The 16,950-nt window shown below is 38.0% G+C and overlaps 1 protein-coding gene across 2 annotated transcripts in view; it reads left to right on the forward strand.

The window, feature by feature from the left end:
• ADGRG7 (adhesion G protein-coupled receptor G7) overlaps window positions 1–16,950 on the forward strand; it is a 59,937-nt gene that overhangs the window by 20,265 nt on the left and 22,722 nt on the right. Inside the window, exons 4-10 of one of the 2 annotated variants that reach the window (XM_061134368.1) lie at window positions 2,687–2,799; window positions 5,497–5,646; window positions 6,937–7,040; window positions 11,252–11,391; window positions 11,505–11,612; window positions 14,976–15,139; window positions 15,698–15,853. In XM_061134368.1, coding sequence (XP_060990351.1) covers window positions 2,687–2,799; window positions 5,497–5,646; window positions 6,937–7,040; window positions 11,252–11,391; window positions 11,505–11,612; window positions 14,976–15,139; window positions 15,698–15,853 — 935 coding nt within the window. Of the gene's footprint in view, window positions 1–2,686; window positions 2,800–5,496; window positions 5,647–6,936; window positions 7,041–11,251; window positions 11,392–11,504; window positions 11,613–14,975; window positions 15,140–15,697; window positions 15,854–16,950 lie in introns of those variants that run through there. The other variant, XM_061134369.1, reaches the window with a different exon arrangement.

Consider the following 16,950-nt stretch of genomic DNA (forward strand, 5'->3'; position numbering starts at 1 on the left):
CTGTGTGTGTCAGGTACTCTTTGAAGCACTGAATAAATTACATGTGCTGCTCCTTCCGATGCCTTTCTTTGCTTTATTCTAAGAGATTATTGAGAGCAGCATCCCATTTGCTGAATCTAAATTGCCTCTGCCCACATATATCACACTTACTCAAGTATTCATTATTCTGTTCTTTACATAGTTCCTTCTAGCTTCTTAATAAGAGCTCAGAGGTAAAAGAGGAGCTTCAGCTATATTGGTACTTACTTCTGATGATATGTCAATAGATACATACTGTCTTAATTTTTATGTTTTTTATGTCTTAAATATTTCATTATAATTTATAAAAGAGATGTGGCTACAAAAAATAACTGTGCTATTGCGTTGGGAAGAGTAAAAATATCAGATATATACCTATCAAGGGATATCACAATTGCTTGAAATATATTACATTTTTGGAACAAGAGAATCACTACCTTTCACTTGGTTATGTATTTTTCTTTTCTTAGTAATCAGTATGAAAATGTTTGTATAGATTTCTAGGAAGGGAGGTTCAAGAGGGAGGGGACATATGTATACCTATGGCTGATTCCTGTTTATGTATGGCAGAAACTGATAAAATATTGTCAAGCAATTATCCTTCAATTAAAAATAAATAAATTTGAAAAATGATATAGATGTCAACAATTGGTAAAATTGCTTTTAGTATTATATTAATAATTACTTCTAATTAATTTGGCTTTATATAGCAAATAACCAAAATACTTTTAATGATTTTGAGTGGATAGGTTCATACTTGTAAGTAATATAGAGGAAAAGATGCATTTGAACTGTGGCCACATAAAAAATAATATCCTACATAAATGTTTAAAATTTTCATTATGCCATAGAGTAGAAGTGGAGTGATCATGTAAGAGTGAATTTAACCTTCTGCTTTAAGTGTTGTAGGGGCAACCTCTCGTTTTAGTGTTTCTAGTTGTTGCCCCTTAAGCAGCTACCCAAAGCTGTCCTGAGAAGAGTTCACCTACTGATCAGCTGTCCCACTGATGACAACTGGTAGTGATTTTATCTATTTACAGGCTCTTAAGGACTAGTCAGCGGAGGACATCGAGATGCTGAGGCTCAGGTGATAATCCTAGGAAATAAACCTGATGATTTATTGAGAGCCAGTAACATACTCTAGATGCTGCAAAAACTATAGAACTCTTTGCCTTTCATGTGTTACCCAGATTTGGGTAAAGAAGGAAAGATCACTATAGAACTCAGTATCTATACAGTCCATGGAATTCTCCAGGCCAGAATACTATAGTGGGTATCCTTTCCCTTCTCCAGGGGACCTTCCTACCCAGGGATCAAATCCAGGTCTCTCACATTGCAGGCGGATTCTTTACCAGCTGAACCACAAGGGAAGCCCAACAATACTGGAGTGGGTAGCCTATCCCTTCTCCAGCAGATCTTCCCAAGCCAGGAATCGAACCGGGGTCTCCTGCGTTGCAGGTGGATTCATTACCAACTGAGCTATCAAGAAAGCCCATATAATTCAGTCTCTAGGAGGAATTTTTCACATTGTTTCTGGTCTCTCAGACTAGTATTCTCTGTCACATCCAATTCAATGCCCTTATGTCCCTCATTTTTGGAAGGCAAACCTTCTTTGCAGACTTCAAAGGAAGAAAATAGTTGACTGATCTTTTGAATTCCAGATTTAAAAATCTAGACAAGTGGTATCTGCCTGAAATATTCATGCAGTGACTGTCTGATTCACTTTTCCCTTGCTACGTATCAAAATAGCCCAAACTTTCTGGCTGACAGCAATAAAGATAGAAGCTCCTCATAGTCCTGTGGGTTGACTGTGGCAGCTGGATTGTGTTGTAAGGTTTAAGATGATCTTATTCACATGAGGCTTTGGTGCTGCCTGTTAGCTGGAGGGCTTAAGGTCTCTTCCACATTTCACCCTCTAGTAGATTAGACCTGCTTCTTTATATGATGGTCTTAGGACAGCGTTCCAGGAGGGCGAAGACCTAAAGTTCAAGTCTTCCTGATGATCTGGGTTTTGGAAATCAAACAATGTTATTTCTACTACATTTTGTTGGTCAAAGCAAGATTCAGGAAATGGAGGAACAGACTTCACTTCTTGTGGGAGGAGCAGTAAAATCATATTGCGAAGGGGTTATGTGTACTGGAGCAGGTGGTTGCTTCCATTTTTCCAAGTATTCTTTATTTCTTCTTTTCTTTAAAAATGAAGTATAGTTGATGAACAATAATGTGTTAGTTTCAGATATATAGCAAAGTGATTCAGATATATATATGTGGGCAGAGGGGCTCCTGTGGTGGCTTAGATGGTAAAGAATCCATCTGCAATGAGGGAGAACTGGGTTCAATCCCTGGGTTGGGAAGATCCCCTGGAGGAGGGCAGGGCAACCCACTCTAGTATTCTTGCTTGGAGAATCCCCAAGGACAGAGGAGCCTGCGTGCTGCAGTCCATGGGGTCGCAAAGAGTCGGACACGACTGAGCGACTAAGAATATGTGTGTGTGTGTTCTTTTTTTGTTTGTTTCTTTTCCATTGTAGGTTATTACAAGACATTGAATATAGTTTCCAGCGCTAAACAATAAACCTGTGTTTTTTAAAATCTATTTTACATATGGGAGTATGTACTTGTTATCCCATAATCATAATTTATCCCTCCCTACTGTTTCTTTTTATTAAAGCGGGCAATCCATTGGCAATTCGGCAGTGCAGTTTTAATGAAAATGGAGAAATAAAATTACAAAATGTGACGATAGGAAATTGTAATCAAAATCTGGAAACCCTGGAAAAGCAGGTAGGCTATATGTTCCATGAGATGGGCAATGGGAAAAAAGTTCAGACTGTACATACTCTCTGTTCTTCAGATACTTGATGCCAAACCAATGCTTTCAATACTCTGACTAGAAATAGCAAAGACTAGTAACTAAAACCATCCTTATATTTTAAAGTTGATATCCATTTGTGAAAACGGACAGTTGCACATGTTGGTTTGGCAAAGGTCGGCAAATGATAATTTATAGCTAATTTTATTTTTTAGAACTATTTCAGTGTTTTTAATAGCTGCATTTTACATTTGATATATATTATAAAGAAAATGAAAACATGTATTTTCTCACTCTAGTTTCGGTATGGTACATTTTTTAATAAAATTTTATTTTTTAGCACCAAAAGCATTTTGTATTGGGGCTTAGCCAATTAACAATGTTGTGGTAGTTTCAGGTCAACTGTGAAGGGACTCAGCCATACATATACATGTATCCATTCTCCCCCAAACCCCGTTACCATCCAGGCTGGCACATAACATTGAGCAGAGTTCCATGTGCTATACAGTAGGTCCTTTTTGATTATCCATTTTAACTATAGCAGTGTGTACATGACATTCCCTAGGTCCTTAACTATTTTTTAAATGGCCCAACATGTTTGACCACTGAAGTTTTGACTGAAAATAGATACCTAACATTTGATACCAAAAGGAAGGTAGTTTATGGTCTCTTGGATCAGAATAAAGAGTGTAAACGAACTATGATCAAAACCCCGTTGAAACAGGAAGTTCAGAACCTGATACTGGTCTCAGAGCTGTATTCATGAGCAGGTGAAGTGGGAAATATAATTAACTATTCTTTAATGCAAATTAGATTATTTTGACTAAGGATATACTCAAATGCAAATGCAAGGAATTGTAATACCTGGGATCGAGCAAGGGGGGGCGGAGAAGAAGTTTATTTTTATGTGTTCCTCTTGGCACTAGGCATGTTACGTGTGTTATCTCATTTAGTCCTTACATAACCTGTAGCTCAAACGGTAAAGAACCTGCTTGCAATGCAGGAGACCAGGGTTCGATCCCTGGGTTGGGAAGTTCCTCTGGAGAAGGGAATGGCATTCCACTCCAGTATTCTTGCCTGGAGAATTCCAGGGACAGAAAAGCCTGGTGGCTACAGTCCATGGGGTCGCAAAGAGTTGGACATGACTGAACGACTAACACACACACAACCTCTGTGAGTTATATTTTCATTCTTATAGATTATTCTAGCTAACCACACTTACATGCTATTGAGTACTACTGTGTGCTAAATACTGTGCTGAACTTTTTATATGTGTTATTTTAATTTTAAAAGCAACTGTATAGATCAGCATTGATGTGCTCATTCTATAGATGAGGAAACTGTCTCTGAGAGTGTCCTATTTTGCTCAGTGAACCACAGCCAAAAAGTGACGGAGACAGTCTTTAAAGTCCACACTGTACCACACTGGCTCCCTAATCTCAGTTGGGCAAGGGAGTGGGTGAGGATGAGGGTAGAGTGTGGAAATGGCTGCCAACCACATAGGTTGTGTGGCTCAGACAGTAAGGAATCTGCCTGCAATAAAAAAGACCCGGGTTCGATCCCTGGGTTGGGAAGATCCCTTGGAGAAGGGAATGGCAACCCACTCCAGTATTCTTGCCTGGCAAATTCCATGGACAGAGGAACCTGGCGGGCTATAGTCCATGGGGTCACACAGAGTGAGACATGACTGAATGACTTAACACTTGCACTTTCACACAGCTGGGGGAAAGGCTTCATGTTCTGGAGTTTGATAAGCCAGTTTTTGATTGTCATTTCTGTCATTTGTAAGCTGCATGAACTTCGTGTGAGCTCCATAACCTCTCCAAGCCTTTAAATACAAATGAGGGTGCTCAACTCGCAATATTGTTTTGCATATTAAATATGATAACACCTATAAAGCATCTAGTTAAATGCCTAACACCTAACAGAGACCTGGCCATTGAATGAGAAGCTTGTTTCTACTGATTAGACATTGTTTCTGACTCTTCTGTAAGAGTAAATAGTCTGTGACCTTGGTTTGATTTTTGCAACGATGCTGCCATCTAGTGAAAAACTAAGCCACACAGACACATAGGTTTTAACATTTGGCTCCACTAAAGATAATACGGATTAATATGTTTAGCCTCACAACCTAGAGCCTGGAGGTTCACTGGTGCCTGGAGAGGTTTCCTAACTTCCCTAACACTATGTGCTGCAAAGCCAGCTTAAAAAATTTCCAGCCCATTGCAGGCTATAATTTTGTAAAATACTAATGAATTACTAGGAAAGTAAAGCAAAAAAGGCTTATAGGATAAAAATCCATTTTACAAATTACTAGATTCAACAGTGTAGAATTGTTATGTTTCTGACCGCTTTCAGTTTCCGTTTTTACCTCCCTATGGACCCTGTAGCAATCAGTGAACCACCACTGGTCCGTGGGTTATACTTTGAGGACCCCTGATCTGGCATAGTTAATTAATCCTGGCAAGTATTAATAGTAATGGATGGGAAAGCCTCTGGCCTACATGAACTGTGTCCTTTATGCAAGGGAAAAAGCAGAACTGAAAAATGGAGTGGATGTGATGTTCATGAGGTTGGGGGTCAATTCAGTTCCAGCTTATTCAACTGTGTTGCTTGCAAAGTGTTCAGGTGTAGTTTATAAAGTTAGGGCTTTTTTTTTTTTTTAACAGATTGTCAATATCTCAACACAGTCTCAAAGTATTTCTAATGAAGTCCAGATTTTAACATCAAATGCCAGTAAATTAACTCCTGAGAACATCATGTCTGCTACTAAAGTGGTTGGACAGATTTTTAACACATCCAGGAATGCTTCATCTGAGGTAAAACTCATATGGTTTTTAAAAAAGGGAGGGGAACAAAGAAAGACATCTCAAACTCTACTCCTTACTACAAGGTATGGACTTGGGCAGGGTTTAAGTTGCTCAAAACCATTTTGCAGAGCACTCTTTCTGAGAGATGTTCAAAGGAATATCGATAAAAAAGGGCTTCTTGTCCAAATATTCTCTTTTGGGATAGTCACAAATGATTATCATGGTAAATCTTCTGGAAAGTCCTGGAATGAACAAGTCTGTTTCACTGTATTAATATGTTTCTCAATCGCGTTTGACCTTTCACCTCTGTTCAGTTCCAAATAACTAGAGTTCCAAGAAACTCACTTTGGATCATGCTGTTTTAAACTGTGATCCCTTTGTGTTGTGCATATTTGAATTTTAGTCTTTGATTTCCAAAAAATTGAGCCTAGTTTACATTTCTTATATCATAACCTGTTAAACTCTGGTACCTGAAAATGATAACTGCAGGCAGCATTCCCCAATTGGCACAGTTTAGGTACTGGCCTAGCAGGGTTTATAAACCACCAGTATGGAAGGACCCAGTGTCTGCTAGTTGGATATCAGCATGGCCTGAAAGCATCTGTTTTATTCTATTCTTTTTAAATAGTTTATTTTTAAAAAAATGTTTTTTGTTATCCTAGGTCCTTTGGAAAGAAAATGGGATTCAAATTGCAAGTTAATAAATATGGAATTGAAAGAGATATAATGACCACCAAACATAGAATTTATGACAGGATTAGCCCATAAAGACAGAATGGTGTCACTATTCGTAAAGAAGGCAGTTAAAATGTAATCAGGTGTGGAGACATTGTGTCTGACATATTTCTGAGTTTTTAATTTTAAGAAAACTGGAAATAATTTCACTAAGCCTAATAGTTACTAGCAGTCAGAGTAAGTATAATTAAGGTCTTATATTAAGTATTACGGACGGTGATGTTTGGAAGAGCCCTGTACTCTTCTTATTTTGTTTCTGCCTCTGTATCCAAGCGCCTGCTTTTGTGCTCTTGGGGGTGAGGGTGGAGGTTCTGTGAAACACCTTGAGGTCAGATTCAGAGACGTGAGCCTCCTAATCAACTCAGTTTATATCTTCACTGTGCCTTGCCTTTATTCTCTCTGCCTTCTTAGGTAGATTAAAAACCAAAGCTTTAGTTTTGAAAAACATCTCTAGATTACCATACCAACGGTGCCACTTGATGCTGTGATCATTCATGGTAACTCTAATGATGATGATACTGTGCAGGGTGTCTTCTGTGATAATCAATGCCTTCTTCTTCGCAGGCGAAAAAAGTTGCTGTGACAACAGTGAGTCAACTTCTAGATGCCAGTGAAGATGTTTTTCAAAGAACTGCTACTGCTGCTGATAGTGATGATGCCTTTGCAACGTAAGCACAATCCCAGTTTGGAAGGAAAACCTAATGCAGTGCTGCTTACTTTCCTAGGTTACAGCATTAACAGAGGTGTCTGTCTTTCTCTCGCGGATACACTAAACGGCGAATTCTCTGGAGTGCAGACTAAAGCCGTAGCTTTCTAACTCCTCATTGCAGGAGTGGCCATGGGCTGGGGTGTAGAGTAACTGGGATGATTCAGATCAGGACTTGTTTTCCCAGCCTGAGTTTGGCATGGCCACTGCGTGCATAATTCTTCCAGCTCCTTCCTCAGTGCCCAGAACTGCAAATAACAGTATAGCTTTGCAAGACACATTTCCAGCTCCCCTGCACCCCCAACCCCACCCTAGTTCAGCTCTTCCCGAGATCCTAGTGTAGTTTGATTAAGCTTTCTTTAGCTTTCCCAAAGCTACACTGAAAAAAAAAAAAGAGGATCCAACTCTGCCTGCTTTCTCTCTTTCGGATTCCTATGTCACGGATTATGTCTGGTTGCGCATTTATACTAAAACTTGTGTACTTTGTTCATAGAGGTCTCTCACTAGGATTCAATGTGTTTTTATCTTCTATACAGTTTTCTTAACTCTTTAAAAATTTAATTAAATATGCATACTCATTATAGAAAAAGAAACTATGTAGAGGAATGAAAATTTAAACATCGTCTCACCTTAACCTGTTGGTATATATTCTTCAAGATTTTTTCCTCTGTGTGTGTATATCCTACTACATACTCTTTTTTTTATTTTAAGATTTTTTTGATGTGGACTATTTTTTAAAGTCTTTTGTTGAATTTGTTACAGTACTGATTTTGTTTTATGGTTTGTTTTTTGGCCACATGGCATGTGGGATCTTAGCTTCCCGACCAGGAATTGAACCCACATTCCTGCATTGGAAAGTGAAATCATGACCGCTGGACCACCAGGGAGGTTTCTACTACATATTTTTTTAATTTAGAACTTGTTTTTGTCACTTTATAATACCTTATAAACATCTTCTGAATATAAATACCTATGCATCTACATCATAGTTTAGATTACTGCATAATATGAGTGAACTGTTATTTAAGCAGTTCTCTGCTGCTGAACATTTAGATAGCTTCAGGTCTTTTGATATTTTGAGCAATCAACATTCTTGTACACAATCTTTGTTTGCATGACCTATTATTTCCTAGAAGTAGTTCTCAGTTCTTTAATAATTATGACCAGTACTTATTTAGTGTTGAGTCTCCAAAGTGGAAGAAGCACAAAAGCAGGAAGCAGAACATTCACAAGATTATACTTCTGAGAGATGGCGGTAGCGGTGTAAACAATTGAACTGGTAGATTTCATGACTTCAGATTTCACTGGGAGTCTGGACCCTTCTCACTGGCAGTGTAGATGCTGCCATTTTTCTTGAAGCTGGAGAAGGAAGCACCCGTGAGATCCAGAGTCTGTGTTCAGTGAACTCCCTCCAGAGCTGGAGGCTCTGTGTTTGCAGTCTTGCTGGAGTCAGAGGGGAAGAGTGGATGTTTTTGGTGAGAAGGCTGAGGAAAGAGCCACTGTGGGATTCAGCTGAGAAAGTCACAGATCATGAGACAGATGAAAACACTGTCCCAACAATAAACATTTATGATTTTTATTGTCTTCTGGCATGGAAGGAAAAAAAAAAAGGCTGTGTGATTTATGTGTTAATTCCAAATGGCATCAAAGAAGGTGTGTAAAGGAATAAATGAAACATTTAAATATAGGACGTGTTGAAATATGAATTGATAAAACCACAATTAGACCCTCCTTCCTCCCGTTCTGAATTTCTAATCTACTTATTTTTCTAATGATGGGCTATCAGTTTACCCTGTCCCAGGTGATCTTTTGCGTAAACTGCTGTGGACTCAGGTCTTTATTCATATAGATAAGACTTCTATCTTCAGCTTCTAGCTCTAAGATCAGGTCACCAACCCTTTAGAAAAATCTTGGTGACCTGCCAGCAGAGGTACTCTCTCTCCTCTCTCCCTTGGAAGGAGATTGTTCCTTGAGGCAACTCTTCCACTGACCTGAGACCAGGGTGCAAATTCTCCTGATAGACACCAACCTTCATGGTGTATCTCACTCTAATTTTCCATTCTTTCATTCCCAGGGGAGGGAAATAGCTTCCCTTATTTTCAACAGGAATAATTAAGCCTCTCATTTCAAATTTGTATTTGTCCTTACAATGATATGCTGTCTTTCCCCAGTATACACTGGAGGTTGGTTCCAGGACCACACTCTCTCTTACCTCATCTGCTCCCGACAGATACCAGAATTCCCAGATGCTCAAGTCCCTTATATAAAATGGTGTAGTTGGCTCTTTGTATCATCAGGAGGCTCCGCATTGGCAGATTCAACCAACCACGGATGTGAAACCTGAGATAAGGAGGGCCAGACATAATGACCTCTCCGGGCCCTGTTAAAGCCAGGCTTTTCTGATATAATTGCTGCCCTAATGGAAGATTCCTGAGTGAAAGGGGGTCTGATTGCTTCTTCTAGTCATTTGTACCAGGTTGGTGGCCAGTCTCCTGACCGGCAACCCACCTATCATCCGATCATAATGACAAGAGGAGGAAAGACTAATATGGGAGGATTAAACGCCTTACATGTGGCCAAGGCTAGAGCAACCCTTAAAAACGGCAAACACTCCCACGCATCTAGCACATTTTCCATGTTAGTCTTCAACGCCTGAAGAAGCTTCTCTTAGTGTCCCCAGTGTTTCACAGGTACTGAGCTTTTGGTGGATGCTCAGCAGATGCTGTTGGTGGAATGAATTATGTTCCTAGCAGGCTGGAGCCTTGTTAGGTGTTCCTCCTGTTGAAAGCAGCTCTGGGGTTTCATTGTTATTCATTAAGTGGGAAATATGTAGTGTGAATCGCTGAAAATTACAGAAAATAGTATTATGAAAGGAAAACTTTCACAACAGTGACTTTACTTGTTTCCTTATGAATGGTTACCACATTCTCTTTATGAAATTTCTTTAATTATTTAAAATTTTCTTTTTTTAATGTTACTTGGGGAAGGGAAAAGATATATTAATGGCAGGAATAAAGTTTCAGAATGAAGAATAATTACATTTTAATGAAATTCTTTCATTTCTGGGAAAATTAGATTGAACCTGTTGTCTTAAACATAGACATTTTGTTTTGTCAAGAACAGAAAAAGTGCAAATATTTTTATGGGAAACAGGAAAAAGAAACAATCTTATGACTTATCTTTGAAAGTCAAAGTCACTCAGTCATGTCCAGCTATTTGTGACCCCGTGGACTGTAGCCCACCAGGCTCCTCTGTCCATGGGATTCTCCAGGCAAGAAAACTGGAGTGGGTTGCCACTTGCTACTTCAGGGGATCTTCCAGACACAGGGGTTGAACCCAGGTCTCCCACATTGCAGGCAGATTCTTTACTGCCTAAGCCAGTTTATCTTTGGAGAACACCAAATTAACAGATGCCCTCAGCTCCCTCCCATTGTCCATCTGATCTATCTGTGAACTTATCCAGAGCAGAAACAAGCATTGTGAAAAGCTGCAATGCTTAGTTAATAGCTGAGGCAATGAGCTCGGTGTCCTGCTCCTCCATAATTCCCTATGAACTGTCACCTCAGGAGTCAGCACTTAAATGGTTTGAAATCCGTGGGCTTTGGGTAAGAGGAGAGAGTTAAATACGTGGATATTGAGTCTCAACACTGGAGAAACAAGAATCATGTGACTGGTCAATGGGAGGGCGTGGCAGTGCTATCCTTTTATGAGAAGATCAATATAACAAAGACTGTTTCTACTGGGAAATCTGTCCTCCTTGAATTCCAGCTTTCTGGCATCTATATCCAAGGTACCCTACAGTAGGAGGAGTTTACCAGAAAAATTTTGGCTGTTCTTAATGGTGCGTTTGTAGTTTCATTGCATCGTGGTCAGGAATCATGTCCTGTATAACTTTATTTTTTAATGTATTTTTAATTGAAGGATAGTTGCTTTACAATATTGTGTTGGTTTCTGCCATACATCGACATGAATCAGTTAAAAAAAAAAGAAAGTATATGTAACAAAATAAGACTCTGATTAAAAAGAAAATCAATCTTGTTACAGGATTGTGCCAATATTGTGATTGCTTGAGTTCTGTGGGCATCCCTTGCTACTGGAATGTGGGACACACACAACTGATTTTATAACAAGTCTCAATAATAGTGTGTTGTTACATTTTTTTTTTCTATGCAGGCTTATTGAGCAAATGGAGACATATTCCTTGTCTTTGGGCACCCAGCCATTGATAGAACCTAATATAGCAATACAGTCAGTTAATTTCTCTTCAGGAGGCAATGAGGGGTCTACAGGTGTTCTGTTCACTGTACTGAAAGGTGAGCTGTTTGTTTCATGTTCTTGTAATAGCAGAGAATATTCTGCTACCAATAATGCTCTATTCATGAAAGTGTAGACTTTTATAAAATTCTGCTTTTTTTCCTTCTCATAGGAGCTAGCGATTCTCTGACTTTTGGTTCCACATCTGTAAAGGTAGACGTAGACAAACTGAATCCCGATGAACAGGCTGAACTTCAGATCTTGCTGAACACCTCGAAAAGTAGGTCTCAAATTACGTTACTTGAAAAATGCACTCAAATTCATGGAATTAACAGCTTAAAGTCCATTGAGCAAGAAATTATGTTTACTTGAGTTACATACTGAATAATTTGCATGTGAATATGTTTGAGCTCTGACAAATTTTGGTAATCTCAAGTCTATTATTCTAGGCCACAGAGATGATTTTTTCCCCCGTCTTTCTTTTCAAAAACACTGGAGGGTGACAGAATTGAAATGCTCTGGCTTATGAACACAGTCTGTTTTCCACCAAAAATGTAGCCAAATGGCTCAGTTTTATACTTAAAAATACACTTAAAAAGTACTCAGTCATAAACTTTGCCCATGTTTACTAGTGGAATGGTACTCACAGGCTTAAATTCATCCTATTGACTTGTCCTTGGGATACTTTATGTAATTGACAGTCATCATGTAGCAGTACTGATTTTCAGTTATCTCCTAGTATGGTGCCCATCATGAGCTCCTTATCATCTTGCATATAACCTTTTAGAAATTCTTGTGTCTAATTTGTCATGGCTGTACTATTCAAAGTCTAAAACTGACAATTTGACTGCAATAAAACAGACTGAATGCACACATTTACTTTTATTTTCTTTCCAAATAAAAAATCCAGTGCCAAAAAGTACATATTTTAGAAAGACTAAATTCATAATTCTCATTGGTTATATAATTCTAATTGGCTAACTGATTCTTACAAATATCTTCCCTCCAGTCTTTTACTTGGTAAAAGTAAATAGTAGCTATCTTTTACTTGGTTTTTCATGTCATTTATCATACACAAATTTTACTTTATAATGCAGTCCAGTGCATCAATCTTTTCTTCTATAACTGGTATTTAAATCCATTGCTCTACTAAAGTCACAATTATAGTCTTCTATATTGTCTTCTGAATATTTTTAGTGTTTAATTTTACATCTAAGTCTTTAACGAATCTGGAATTTGTGTTTGTGTTTGGTGAAAGGTAGATATAATTTTTAATTTCATATAAACTATCATTAGAATCAAATGGGTTGAAGTAACACTGTCTAGAGTCAAAGACTCAGGTTGGACTAAAAGGAGCATGTTTTTATATTAAGTTTTTAAAAAAGACTTCAAGATTGAAGTGTATAAGCAAAACTTATTGGAAATACAAGGTCACATCAACAACCTTGTGTTATAGGGAGAAATACAAAGTTACTCTAGAAAGTGAAGATCAAGTAGACAAAATATAGCTAATAAACTTGACCTTTGTATACATTTGTGTGTGTATGTAGTTTTATAGACAGAAAATAGATAATAAGAATTATTTTCAAATATCTATGGAGTGCTTCAAAAACTATTAGGCCAAATAGAAAAACTTACACATTTTACCTATGGCTGATTCATGTTGATGTGTGGCAGAAACCAACAGAATATTGTAAAGCAATTATCCCTCAATTAAAAATAAGTTAATTAAAAAATAAAGCTATACAGGACATAGTTCCTGACCACAATTCAATGAAACTATAAACGTACCATTAAGAATAGCCAAAATTTTATCCAATTAAAAATTTTAAAATACCATTGTTAGAAAGGAAATTAAAGGACAGATTACAGATTACTTGAAAATTAGTAGCAATGAGAACTCCATAGATGGAACCCTATGGAATATGGACAAAGATGTAATTAAAGGAACGTGTATTTCCCTTAATAAATCTATTCGATAATAAGAGAAATTGTTAAAAAATAAGCATTCACCTAAAGAGGCATAAAAAGTAAAATAAATTGCTAGCAAATCTAGAAAAGAGGAATTAATAAAATGGCATAAATTAATAAAAATGGGACATAATTAACAAATGCTAGATGGATCAACAAAATATTGATTCCATGAAAGGCTAATGAAATATACACAAGCTTCTGATAAATTTGATCAAGAAAAGAGAGAGAAAATATAAATAAACATCAAGGAGGATTATATCTTGAAATATGGAGATTCTTTTAAAATTATAAGATAATGGTAAGCATAATTTGTTCTAGTGAATCTAATTATCTAGATGAAAAGATAATTTTCTAATAAACAACCAGAATACTGTAGGAATGAGGAGAGGGGTGAGTAGGGAATTTCATTTTTTAAATGTATATACTTATATGGATTTGGATTTTACATCAAGCATGTCATTCTTTTATAAAAATAAGATTAAAAAGCAGCCATACTACATTACGGTTAACTTTGTCACTTAGTGTGACAGAGAAGGAACAATTTGGCGGGCTCAGTGTGACGTGAGAGCTCTTCAGAAGCCAATGTCTTTATTTCCCAGAAGAGGACAGAGCAAAGTGGGGGCTGTGGAGGATGTGTGGGGGGCTCTCAGGGCCTTACCTACCAATCTCTCAAAGCACAAGACTGATTATGCTGGTCCCACCAGCACCATTCTAGTTTTCTCTGTACTTGTAATGTATATAATATATATGTGTGTGTGTGTATACACACAGAGACACATGCGTGCACACACAAATACATGCAAGCTTTTCACTTGTAAAAGATATCAGAGTTTAGGGAATTTATTCAGCTAAAATGTATCTTCATTGTTGTTGCTTCTGTTGTTTTAAATCTGGCCCAGAGGTCTGTGAAGTGTCAGGAGGCAGCTCAAAGGGGGCTCTGTTTGACCATTGCCATGGCCAGCAGCCCCCTGCTGCAGCCATGCTCTGGTAGGGTCTCTGAGAAGCAGCGGACCACTTTTTCCAGTGTCCTGAAGGAATGTGTCCCAGTCATCATCCAGCCTTGGGAAAAAGCCTGTTATTGTCCTGAAATAGCGGAGACCAGTCGTTCAAGAGCTGATGGAAAGTATTTACTCCGTTGAAAGAATCCCTGCTATGCGTAACTTGAGCTGCCGGCTCTGTGATTTAATACACTGGTCTCTGCTCAGCCCCTCGGAATAGCAGCCAGACCTCCCAGAGCAGTCCTCTAGGCACTGCTGTCCTGATGCTCACTCCCTGCTGTTTCTTATTCGATGACTGTCAGTGGGGGAAGCAACATGGTCTTGAGCTACCTGCACATTGTGTTCACTGTCTCACTGCATAGAAAGCAAGAATGTTTACTTTATACATGAGATCCTTTTGGTATTTTTTTTTTAGGTGGATTAGGCAGAAATTATGGTTTCTATTTAGAACATAAGGAATCTTAGGAAAAAAATGAATGTGGGTGGAATGGCCAACCATATGTTATATGTGTTAATTAGATGCTACTGTTAAATAAAGGCAGCCAGCAGACCTTTATTTTCTGTATTTCACTTGAGTGTTAAGCAGTCAGGCAGCTTAGTGATGGCATGAGACTTTCTTACTTACCCTAGGTTTCCCTTATTGATTTTAGTGTCTTTTTCCCCCCTCACAGTTAATGTCAAGGCATGTGGCTTTGTAGTGTATCAAAACAACAAGCTTTTCCAATCAAAAACTTTTATAACTAAATCAGACTTTAGTCAAAAAATTGTCTCAAGCAAAACAGATGAAAACGTGGAAGATCAGAGTGCTTCTGTTGAAATGGTCTTTAATCCAAGGGTGAGTTTTCCCATTAACAGAAATAATTCAGCCCACTCTTGAAAAGCAGGGACAGTTTGGGCAAGAGAAATCCACAGAATACCTCTTTGAAAGTTTGTATGATAGGACTGACTTTAACTTATCCCCCATCCATATTTTTATCACACTAGCTAAGTGCAAAATTAATTGCTTTGAATTCTATATCCTCTTTCTTCTCCTTAATCTGTAATAAAGATGTTATGCTTTGTATCAGTACATATCATACATAATCATACAATTGATTTCTCATACGGGTAGCTCAGATGGTAAAGAATCTGCTTGCAATGCAGGAGACCTGCATTCAATCCTTGGCTCGGGAAGATACCCTGGAGAAGGGAATGGCAACCCATTCCAGTGTTCTGACCTGGGAAATCCCACGGACAGAGGAGTCTAGTGGGCTCTACAGTTCATTGGGTTGCAAAGAGTCAGACATGACTGAGTGACTAAAACTTTCACTTCAGGCTTATCTTAGCCTAATGATTTTTTCCACACAGTTAAGCATCTTGAAAAATCACTTCCCATTGTTTTATTAATTCACAGTACAACCGAACAGAATTCCAGCTTCATTCCTATGCCTGTGTCTATTGGAATTTTTCCATGAAGGATTGGGACACACACGGCTGTCACAAACGGGGGGCCACTAATGGATTTCTATACTGCTACTGCAACCATACTACTAACTTTGCAGTATTAATGGTAAGGGTTTACATGGTAATCTCTTTCTGGGCAAGAGTTTTACTTATACATGATTCTGTTGTGTGCTGATTGGAGATAACTTGGGGATTAGTTTCCATAGACACTCAACTCAACTTAGATTAAATGGGAAAACAAGGAATGAAGTTAGAGAATGGGAGAAAAAAGTGCTGGTAAAGGCAGTTAGAATAGAGCTTTTTGCAAAATAGTCTCAAGATAGATGAAGTCAGTACTGTGTATTTAATAATGAGAATGGAGCCCATGTGCAAAAGAGGAGCTGGCAGACTCCATTCAGCTAACTTGCATGTGTAACTTGCATGTCTGAAGCATGAAGTTGCTACAGCCAGAGCTGAGTGCTAAAGATGTGTCAGTATGTACATAGCTGTGGGTGAGTTTGAATAAGTTACCCAAGCTTTTTCCATTATAATCATCTACGTTACTAAGTGTATGCCAGAAGGTGGGAGAGGAAGAGCTTACTTGTCCTGTAGTTACTCTATGTGTTCTTTTCACTCTGGTGCTACCCTGTGTGAGCAACTGGTCACGGCTTTGGTATGCAGGTGTTTACACACCTCTTGAGAGTTCTTGAACCGACCTTTTTAGGAAGAGGAGCTTCATTTATTGCATTTCCAGAAACCTATTATTCTGGCAAAAGGAAAAATATTTATTTTTCATGCTAGATGGAATGTTTTTATACTGCAGTGGAATGGGGAGGGATGCAGACTGTCTTCTCCTTATTAAGGGGCTCTTAACACTATAAATCTTCCAAAGAAGTGGATGTTTTAATTTTCTGTTAGCTAAGAAAAACTCGTATTTGGGAAGCTAATGGGGATCACAACATACTGGTATAGCATAAAATATCAAATTAAAGAGTCTTGCTTTTAAAATATTTTTGAAGTAATTATCATTTTCTTATTTTAATTACCAAATATTTAAAATTCATTTTGATTATTTTATAACTTGCATTATAGAGAGATCTGCTTTCTCAATCAGAAAATGGTAAAGATAAAATTCTAATGTTTTTGATATCTTAAGATCATTAGTATTACTGAATAGCTGTGTAAAACTCAGATTGCTTTACATATTAAATGATACAGGTTATA

This window comes from Dama dama, chromosome 31, assembly GCF_033118175.1.
Source record: "Dama dama isolate Ldn47 chromosome 31, ASM3311817v1, whole genome shotgun sequence".
In the NCBI taxonomy this organism is placed as follows: Eukaryota; Metazoa; Chordata; class Mammalia; order Artiodactyla; family Cervidae; genus Dama; species Dama dama.